General features: G+C 45.7%; 1 protein-coding gene across 1 annotated transcript in view; it reads right to left on the reverse strand.

The window, feature by feature from the left end:
* Positions 1-2,197: 2,197 nt before the first annotated feature.
* LOC143281331 (uncharacterized) overlaps positions 2,198-11,184 on the reverse strand; it is an 11,122-nt gene continuing 2,135 nt past the window's right edge. The window contains exons 2-5 of the mRNA XM_076586527.1: positions 10,115-10,271; positions 9,311-9,651; positions 4,953-6,731; positions 2,198-2,654 (exon numbers count right to left, since the gene is read on the reverse strand). Of these exons, the coding sequence (XP_076442642.1) occupies positions 2,299-2,654; positions 4,953-6,731; positions 9,311-9,651; positions 10,115-10,271 (2,633 nt within the window). The 3' untranslated portion in view covers positions 2,198-2,298. The remainder of the gene's footprint in view (positions 2,655-4,952; positions 6,732-9,310; positions 9,652-10,114; positions 10,272-11,184) is intronic.

Genomic DNA, 11,184 nt, shown 5'->3' on the forward strand with positions numbered 1-11,184 from the left:
AGGTTTGTGTCAGTGGTGCGCGCGCGTGTGTGTGTGTGTGTGTGTGTGTGTGTCCGCGCGCGCGTATGTGTGTGTTTGAGAGGGAGTGCGCACGCGTATGTGTGCAAGTGTTTGTACGTGCGTGCTTGCGTGCATGGATAGGGGTGTGCGCGCGAGGTAAGGTGTGCGGTTGTGGGAGAAGAGTCTGTTGAATTCTTACGAAGGTTCGTGGGAGAGGCAGACAGACAGACTGACATCAGAGACACGAATATTCGTGAGAGGAAGAGAGAGAGAGAGATGGAGGGGGAGAGAGAGAGAGGGAGGGAAACAGACAGAAGTAGAGAGAGAGAGGCAGATGCATTATGTGTTAGCAAAGCAATAACGATATTTGGCTGGCGCTTTTTCTCTGAACAACAGGTAAAAGTCGAATGTGAATTCTACACAGCGTGTGAACAATCAGAGGAACATGCAGCAGGTGAAGACCAAGATGATCTGAACTAAGAATCAAAAAGTACATGTCAAATTATGTAGTGTTCTTAGGGCTGCATAGAGCAGGGTTTTTTTTTGTTTTTGTTTTTTTGTTTGTTTGTTTTGTTGGTTTTTTTTTGTTTGTTTGTTTGTTTTGTTTTGGTTTTTTTGTTTTGTTTTTTTAATTTCAAACAGTTTGTATGTTTGTTTGTTTTTTAAGTGACACGAAGTGGTATGGCTTGATGATTTATGTAAACAGATTTCTGGTAGTCCAATGCTTTTTTAAACAAATACATGTTATCTTTTAAAAAATATATAATTTTTTTTTTAAATATATATATATACATATATATTCAAATGTGATGCTTCGAATAGTCATGGAGGCCGCCATTTTGAAAAAGTTGTGACGTGACATGTTCGGAGACTCACTTTCACTTTTGGCTGACTTGCAAAGCAGATCGAAACGAAATCGTTAGAATAATACTTTCCAAAATGAAGAAAAAAAAAGTATTCTTGCAAGGTCTGTGTTGGAATGGAATTCGGTTTCGTTCCATATGATTCTGAACCCGAGTTTACGGGAAGAAGAGTTAACTCACTCAGTACGGCCAGTCCTCTCTTCTCCTCTACACAGACCCCTCGGATGTCCAGTGGGTGTCTGAATGACCCAACCTTTAGCTTCCGTCGTCAGAATTGTGGTATTGTTTGTCAACATTCACCTCTTCAGTATAAGAGCCTTCCGCTTGCAATATTTTGATGATGGTAATTGGGGTGAAACGCTGTTAACGTCGTCTCTTTCGCCGTTCGTATGGAGAGAGTTAAAACAAGCTGCTGAAACCTACCAGCCCTGACAGATCAAAGGTATGAGTGCCGAGGTAGAAACTGCGTGTTCGCCAGCTCCGTCGTGACTGAAGAAAGCACATACTGCAGTGACAATGATCTGACAGCTTCTGAAAACGCTGAATGTGATGTGATGGGCCTGCAGTTTGAATCACAGAGCATCTGTCGTTTCCCACAGTTGTTCTAAACCGACCCATCCTGGACGTTGGCTTTGTGTGTAGTCGATATGACGTCACGATGAACCTCTATCTGTTTCGGTTAAGGAGAGCTAGGAACAATATGGCGGCGCCCTGTTTTGCATGAAGCTGATAGCTTGAACCAATAGAACTGCTTTAATGCGCATATGTGTTCAGTTAAACGCATTGTTTTGTATCAATTTACCCGTTTGTCGGGTTTTTAGGGTCTGCTGCTATTTCACTTCGCGTCCTCTTTAATGTGTGATTACGTGATATTTCAAAGTTTTCTAACAGTTTTGTGTGGGTGTTGGAGAGGAGCATGTGACGATATATCAGGGTTTTAAACTGACTTAGTGTTTATACATGTGTGTAGTATTGTGTCATTTACTTAGGCCCTTCACTCCCTGTGGAGCATAGGCCATCAACGACGTTTCTCCACCGAACTGGACTCTGGGCTGTCCTTTCTGCATCCCTCCGCCTCTTTAGCTCTGCTTCAGTGTCCCGCCTCAAGCCGTTCTTGGGCCGTCCTCTCTTCCTTCTCCCCTGGGGGGTGGAGGAGGTGTAGAGACACACAGACAGACAGGAAGAGAGAGAGAGGGGAAACGACATCAGCCAGCAAATGGAGAATAATGAACACAACCATGTTAACATGTTGTTCAATGTCTTCTACCACCAACACCACAACCCCCCCTCCCCCCGTCCCCTTCTCCCCATCCATACCTGCCACATCCCCAGCATCACCACCCTTTCCGCCTCGAAAACATCCCAAAGCAAGCAAACAAACAATTATCAAAAAAAAAAAAAAAAAAAAGAGTCCAGTTTCGATCGAGGGGTTCCTTTACATCTGCACCCCTAAGACGGAGCAGAACAAGTCGCAGACGGCCTCGCTGCCATCCACCGATCCAGGCTCCTCCCCGGCAAGCCGCAGCGACATGGGACTGCAGCCGAAGGAGCGACGACCTCGCAGACCGGAAGGCAGCGGGCAGCCATTGAGTCGGAGCGCCACCACACGGTCACGTGGCGGGTCATGTGGTGGGCGCTCGGACGCCGAGGTGGGGGCAGAGGCGGCAGGTCTGGGGGCGTCAGCAGCGGAGTTGTTATGGGCCGTGGGTCTGGTGGTGGTGGTGGTGGTTGTGGTGGAGGAGGAGTCGCTGGTGGCTTTTTCTATCAGTTCAGCATACTCTGGAGTGATGTCTGGACAAAGGTCGTTGGGCAGCATCAGTTATAACAGCATGGAGAAGTGTGGTGTGGTGTGGTGTGGTGTGGTGTGGTATGGTGCAAGTGTAGTGTATTATAGCGAACAGAACGGTGTAGTGTAAAAGGTGTGCTATCACTTTGTATTGTATCATATTGTATCGTATCGTTTCATAGTATGTTATATGTTCGGAGTATCATTTTTTTGTTGTACAATATAGATAATTGCAAATTTCATCATCACAGAGATCTGCTTACAATCTAGCTCACCACGAAACCAGTCCTTGTGTTGTTTTTTTCTCTTACCCTTTTCGATATTGTTTTTTCATATCGTATGATGTATACACTGTTATTATGGTTTTGGTTTTGGAGAGGCAAATGCTTTGGTAATGGACATCAAACTGATTAAAACATGGGTATTAAACTAGAACGACACAAGGATAATTCTGAATTATGTGATTTCACACGAAAATGAACACGCATATCCTCGCAAAATTTGGGTTCCCAGTGATATCAAAGCAAACAGAAATGTTCATTTTCTCTTCTTTTTTTTACCATTAATCTAACAAAACATGACAGAAATGTTCATTTTCTCTTTGTTTTACCATTAATCTAACAAAACATCACAGAAATGTTCATTTTCTCTTTGTTTTACCATTAATCTAACAAAACATCACAGAAATGTTCATTTTCTCCTTTTTTTTACCATTAATCTAACAAAACATCACAGAAATGTTCATTTTCTCTTTGTTTTACCATTAATCTAACAAAACATGACAGAAATGTTCATTTTCTCTTTTTTTTACCATTAAACTAACAAAACATCACAGAAATGTTCATTTTCTCTTTGTTTTACCATTAATCTAACAAAACATCACAGAAATGTTCATTTTCTCTTTTTTGTACCATTAAACTAACAAAACATCACAGAAATGTTCATTTTCTCTTTGTTTTACCATTAATCTAACAAAACATCACAGAAATGTTCATTTTCTCTTTTTTTTACCATTAAACTAACAAAACATCACAGAAATGTTCATTTTCTCTTTGTTTTACCATTAAACTAACAAAACATCACAGAAATGTTTATTTTCTCTTTTTTTACCATTAAACTAACAAAACATCACAGAAATGTTCATTTTCTCTTTTTTGTACCATTAATCTAACAAAACATCACAGAAATGTTCATTTTCTCTTTGTTTTACCATTAATCTAACAAAACATGACAGAAATGTTCATTTTCTCTTTGTTTTACCATTAATCTAACAAAACATGACAGAAATGTTCATTTTCTCTTTGTTTTACCATTAATCTAACAAAACATCACAGAAATGTTCATTTTCTCTTTGTTTTACCATTAAACTAACAAAACATCACAGAAATGTTCATTTTCTCTTTTTTGTACCATTAATCTAACAAAACATCACAGAAATGTTCATTTTCTCTTTGTTTTACCATTAATCTAACAAAACATCACAGAAATGTTCATTTTCTCTTTGTTTTACCATTAATCTAACAAAACATCACAGAAATGTTCATTTTCTCTTTGTTTTACCATTAATCTAACAAAACATCACAGAAATGTTCATTTTCTCTTTGTTTTACCATTAAACTAACAAAACATCACAGAAATGTTCATTTTCTCTTTTTTGTACCATTAATCTAACAAAACATCACAGAAATGTTCATTTTCTCTTTTTTGTACCATTAATCTAACAAAACATCTTTCTAGCTGCGTCCACGCTTATTCTTCTCCAGATGAAAAATCGCATTCAAAGTGTACCGCCAGCTGCTTTCAGAAGATCCGATCACAACCATTGCAATGTTCAAACTGAAACACGCAAGAACTTTTTTTCAAAGTTACTTAGCAACTGAGCAATTAGTTGTCTAGCCTATTGTTAAAACTTAATGCATTTGTCTCAACTATTTGCAATTCTTTTCAAAGAAATTTTGCACTTTGATAGGGAGTCCAAAATTATCATTATTTCTGTTTTCTTTCTCTTTTTTCTGTTGTGATGGGAAAACGATTGATAATGTGTGTTTGCTTGATTGCTCGTGTGGGCCTCTTTTTTGGGGGGGGAGGGGGGAGGGTGGGGCGGGGCCGTGGGGAGGGGAGGTGGGGGGCATTTTTTGTTTGTTTGTATGGTGTGTGTTAAAGACGTCGAGGTATAATGTTTCTATGCTCCCAGGGAGCACGCGAAATAAATGTCTTGCCTTGCCTTGTCACTTAGCATTTGAGTGACCACACACTTGAGGTAGTTATTTGTCACTGTCACTTGTCACCTGGTGACAGCTCACCTGTCTGCGTGACGAGGAAGAGCAGAACGTGGGCCTGCTTCACTGCCTGGCTGCGTGGACGCGGGGTCTCCGTCCTCACGGTCAATCCGCACACGTCTCGTAGCACGCGCGTCGCGGCATCGGCGTGGGCCTGGGATTCTGTGTGGCGGCGATCGTGGAGCACCTGCACCTGCCATGCCCTGCCGGCTTCGTCCTCCAGCTCCTCCCCTCCCCGACTGTCCTGGGCAGACACAGGGGTGCTTGCTTCTGATCCTGGCGTGCTGCTCTTTCCGGGTGTCTTCACTGGGGAATCCCGGTTGCCAGTGTGATTGCTTTTGTTGCCGTGGCGACGACTGGAAGAGGGGAACCTGTCTTGGAAGGCTTGTCTGAAGAAAGGCTTGGCTAAGCTACGTTCCACACCGCTCACTGGACACGCCCGCAGCCTGTCGCAACCAGCGAGCACGCAGCACTTGGCGTACAGGTCGGCGTCCTTCCATGCGTTCATCATGTGGCTTTGCTCAGTCACGGTCACAAGGTTCATGAGCAGGACAGCGTCCTCGTGGCGGCGTTTGGAGAACAACTCGCCAACTGCACGTTCTACAAAGCAGGCGTCTGAAACCTGAGCCTCTGTGAACGAACGCATGTCTCTGAAAAGCGGCTCCCTGGTGATGTATTTCATGCAGTCAAACAAAGGGGACTTTTCACTGGCTGCTGAGTCAGCCAGTGCAGCAACTGAAAGCAGGTTTTTCAGGGGTGTTGCGAAAGTGCCTGTCTGGTGCTTCAAAATCTGGCACTGGTTGTTGACGGCCATCTTCACTACACTGTTTTTTTGGTCGTACAAGGCATTCTTCCTCTTTCGATCGTTTTCCGTTGAAATCACTGCATTGTACAGAAGCCGAAGATCAATCATTGTTTGAGTCTGAGCGTGTGGAGCGGGAAAACGATCCAGGATACTCATCATGTACATGAGGGCTTCCTCAAACTCGCCCAGCTCTCTGTGCAGCTGGACAAGCATGTTAATAGCCATCAAGTTTCCTCCATGGGTAAGGTCAACGGCTGCTTTGAAGTGACGAATGGCGTCCTCCACGTACTTGTCCCCTCTGGACAGGGGGTATTTCTTTTCTTGTTGAGGCAGATTCCTGTCCCAGGCCTTTGTTGTCCTTGGGGTCCAGCAGTATGCTGCTCGGTTTCCGAGCCGCTGTGAGGGAGACTGGCTTCTCACAGTCTTGTGCCACTTTTCCTTTTCTGCGTAAGCCATCTTCCTGAGAGTATGACCTAGATTGTGGTGAACTTTCATTTCGGGCCTCATAGACACGGCTTTCTCTAAGAGTTCTTTCGATCTGGCCAGGTCTGAATAAGAGAAGAACTTGCCGGCTCTCTGAAGTGCTGCAGGGCACGTGGGACAAATGGTTAGCGCCTCCTCAAAACACCCAGCAGCGTCCAGACCCAGTCTCTGCATCTGGGAGTCCGCCACGCTTCGTAAGTCATCGTCTGAATTGAAGGCGAAGATAACTCCCAACTCCGCGGCTGCCACTGCCCTTTTGTTCGGCGAGGCTGCTGTGTCGTCTTTCACTTCTGCATACAGCTCAATGGCTTTGTGGAGAGCTGAAGTGTAGTCCCAGCGGGGATACCGAGCCCTGTAGGAAACGTTTGTGGTCCGCCGAAGTATCAAAGCGACGCCTATTTTCATGCCCGAGTCTTCAGGCCTTTTAGACAGCAAAGCGTCCAGTTGACCCATTAGCTTGGTCGGGGGCACTTCGTGGAAAAACTTCCGGTACATGTAGAGCATTTGATGTTGACCTTGAACACACACGTGCGCATATAATGTATTACACACACGCGCGCGCGCGCACGCACGCACACACACACATTGCGCGCATGAGCGAGCTCACACATGCACAAACACACAAACGCGTCCGTGCAAGCCTGCACAAAATCTCATGTTACCACATACATACATAATACGAAGGTACACATACATACATACATACATACATACATACATACATACATATACATACATACATAACCAAACGCACAAATGAATGCACGCATACACACATTTACAGGTGCACAAGCGGTGCTATTTGATGTCAGACATGGACACGGGAACTTCGTGTCAGAACCATGTATTCACGAAGTGTGAATTAGAACGAATGTGCGTGCGTGTCTGTCTGCACGTGCGCGTGTGAATGTGTGTGTGTGTGTGTGTGTGTGTGTGTGTGTGAAAGAAACAGAGAGAGACAGACAGACAGGACATATCTGCAAGCCATCTCGATCTGTCTTCTCCTCTTCCTGTTTTCATGACTAGAAACATCGCCAGTCCTAGTCGAGGGCCCGGACCCCCCACCCTACCCCCATCCCCACCCCTCGGAACGCCAGACGCACCTCCCACCCGGACTGTATCCAGGACTCGGCCCCGTCGAACAACGCAACCTTCACCAATCTAGAACCCAGTCCCTGTACAATCCCTGTACAACTTGACCTTAGGGGCTTGCTATTTTTTTGTTCCCGATAGGTCGTTCAACTCGAGTGGTGTGATAGCCTGGTGGTAACGCGTCCGCCTTGGAAGCGAGAGAATCTGAGCGTGCAAGATCGATTCCCACTCTAACCAGAATCACACACACATACACACACACACACACACGCACGCACGCACGCACGCACGCACGCCCATCCACTAGACCTTGAGTGGTGGTCTGGACGCTAGTCATTCGGATGAGACGATAAACCGAGGTTCCGTCTGCAGCGTGCATTTCAATTACTTAAAAGAATCCAGTGTGTGTGTGTGTGTGTGTGTGTGCGCGCGCGCGCGCGGGCGCGCGACTTAAGCCTGACTGACTGACACAAAAAGCAAAGAGGAGCGTCTGAATGCAGCTCTTGGTGGGCTCAGCCCAGGCTGGCAGCCTGTTGTGCAAACGACTCCGTGTTCATAAGGCGCTTGGAGCTTCATCTTTGATAGAGGGCAAGTGACGAATAAGTATCCATAATTTCAATCTCAATTTATCAAAGAGGCGTCACTATGTTCGGACAAATCTACACACGCTACACTACAACTGTGAAGCGATTTCCTGACCGTGGCATCACCCGACGCGCTGGCCAAGCTTTGAGGGCATGCATATGTATTTGTGTACCTATCAGAGTGGATTTTTTCTTAAAAGTTTCGTCAGAAGACAACACTTTTGTTACCATGGCTAACAGTGTGCCAAGAGCGTGTTGCACACAGGACCTCGGCTTATCGCCTCATCCCAATGACTAGACGCTCAGTTTTATTTCCCAGTTAAAAACTTGGAAGGAAAGGCGAGGCGAGGCGAGGCGAGGCCGACATTCGAACGCAGACCGTCGCGGACACTGCGTGGGCAGATGAGTATCCTAACCATTCTACCACCCACCTTCCTCAAATATACATATCAATCAATCAGCTCAATGCTGCCCTGCATCTAGCGTTTACTTTCTTTTTATGTATGATGGTCAGTCGTGTCCGACTACGACCATCAGAACAGCAGAGGAGGAGCAACTGCTGTCCCGACTATTTGGGCTAGAATTTGATTATAGTGGAGAGTGACTTGCCCAAGTCACATCCCCACTCTCTCGGCCAAGACGGTTTTATGACAATTGGCGTTGGGATGGTTCCCAAAGGTCAGCTACCCCCCAAGGCTGTTGCACTCAGAGCCAGTGCAATTTTGCCCCCTAGTTTGAGAGTCATAGTCCCTCACACAAAAAAAACAAACAAACAAATAAGATGCATCTTTTAAATCTCGTCTCAAAACTCACCTTTTCCCTCAGCAATAAGTTCAATTGTGGCAGGTCCACTTCCTTTTCGTTAGGTGCGCTTGACTATGTGTGTATACATATGTATGTGTACATAATTACATGCATGTATATGAATGTGTATTATGTGTGCGTGTGTTTATGTTAGTTTGTGCCTGCCTATGTGTGCGTATGTGTTAGGGTAGCTGTTAGATACACATGTATGTTAAAATGTATGTCTGCAGTGTGTGTGTGTGTGTGTGTGTGTGTGTGTGTGTGTGTGTGTATGTGTGTGTGTGTGTGTGCGTGCGTGCGTGCATGTGTGTGTGTGTGTGTGTGTGTGTGTGGTCACATTTTGGTGTGTGTATGTAACACAGATATAATGTTTTATGTTATCAAAAGCGTTTTTGTAAAGCACTTAGAGCAGATTTCTGGATAGTGTGCTATATAAGTATCCATTATTATTATTATTATTATTATTATTTCCTATAGCAATGGAGAAACCATTGATGATGACACAGCTCTCAATTTGCTGTTGGCCCAGCTGTAGACTTGTGTCATTCTGTGATATAAGCTGAGTGTTGGGTCTGCATGACTTACTTACTGACTTACGGCGCTGACTGACTTACTTTCCAGCTCCTGCCCAGAGTACCGCTCAGGGTCGTTCTCCCTCAGCTCCCTCAGCTCCCTCAGGCGCTGCTCCGCTCCGGCCAGGTCGCCCCTCTGCCTCAGCATGAAAGCGAGGCTGGTGCACGCAATGAGGTCAGTGGGGCGCGCGCGCTGCTCCTGTCTGGCGGTCTCCTCCGCTCGCTCCGTGAGGCCCAGATGCCAGTAGAGGAGCACCTCGAAGTTGTAGTTGGGTTCCGGCGGCTGGGCGTCCTTGTCGTCGTCGTTGTCGTCGTCCCTCGCGCCTTCCCAACCGCTCCTCCTCTCCTTGACCTGCTCACACGTGGTCAGCATCGTCTGGAGTCTGGAGTTGGAATAGAATAGAAAAGAACAATACAATAATACCCCCGAAAACGGAGTATAGCTGCCTACATGGCGGGGGGTAAAAATTAGTCATACACGTGTCGTACATGTGTGCGTGTGTATGTGTGAGCTCGCTCATACACGAATGCATACGAGTGAACGTGGGTGTTGCAGCCCACGAACGAAGAAGAGGAGGAGAATTTAGTAATAATAATGATGATGATGATAATAATAACAAGAAGAAGAAGAATGAAATGCATGCTTATATAGCGCAGTGCCCCCATCTCAGATGGGTCTCAGCGCGCTTTGCAATAGGATATACAAATTTAAGACCTGAAGTGACCGCGTTGGTTACTTACCGATAGCGCCCGTGTGAGAGGGTGTGTCGAGGGCCGGGGGACAGAGAAGGGAGGAAACGGGCACCCGAGAGAGACCGACAACACACAACAAACCAACCAACCAACCTGGCGGTGGAGGCAGTGCCCGTGAAATCGTGGAGCATCAGGTTTGGGAACTGCTGCAGGAGATGGAAGAACACCTCGTCGCTAAGGACGCTAGCCTGGCGATTGGGTCCGTCACCACCACTACCACCACCACCACCACCACCACTACCGTCACCACCTTGGAATCAACACATGTACACGGTGACGTGACTTTACGTTCAAAATTTCTAGCCCCCTCCACGTCCACCCCCCCCCCCCACCCACCCACCCCCCTCCCACCCCACCCCCATCTCTCTCTCTGTGTCTCTGTCTCTGTCTCTCTCTCCATCTGTCTCTCTCTCTCTGTGTCTCTCTCTGTCTCTATCTCTGTCTCTCTGTCTGTCTGTCTGTCTGTCTGTCTGTCTCTCTCTCTCTCTCTCTCTCTCTCTCTGCAATGACATATGTAATGTAGTATTGTGTAGTGTAGACCCTGTTTCAGGGCGGGGACTGGATGAAAAAAAGCGCGCCAGTGCTTATCTATTATCCTCGAAAATAAGAATGTGTCTTGTCTTCTCTCTCTCTGTCTCTCTGTCTCTGTCTCTGTCTCTGTCTCTCTCTCTCTCTCTCTCTCTCTCTCTCTCTCTCTCTCTCTCCCTCTATCTCTCCGTTTCTTTATCTCTCTCTCTTTGTCTGTCTGTCTGTCTCTGTCTCTTTCTCTCTTTTCCTCTGTCCTTTTCTCTGTCTGTCTCTCTCTCTCTGTCTCTGTCTCTGTCTCTTCCTCTCCCTCTCTCTGTTCCTGCCAGTCTGTCTATCTACCTATATATCTAGCTGTCTTGTCTGTCTATCTGTCTATCCATCACCTATTTGTTTGTCTATCCATCTATATACGACCCCATTCTGTTAAAGGTACGAGAGCAGGTTACACAGCCTTCCGGAGTTTAATGATTTTACTTTAAATTATGTCTTCTTCTCATCACGAAATAAATTGCATGAACTGAATGTTGCCGAATGCGATCGATATTTACTTGTTGTCCGTCTATTTCGATTCACATCATATTTCGGACATTTTTGAAACAAAATGAAATTCATCTCCAACAGTGTCCATATAACTT

The sequence above is a fragment of the Babylonia areolata genome, chromosome 4 (assembly GCF_041734735.1).
Source record: "Babylonia areolata isolate BAREFJ2019XMU chromosome 4, ASM4173473v1, whole genome shotgun sequence".
Lineage (NCBI taxonomy): Eukaryota > Metazoa > Mollusca > Gastropoda > Neogastropoda > Buccinidae > Babylonia > Babylonia areolata.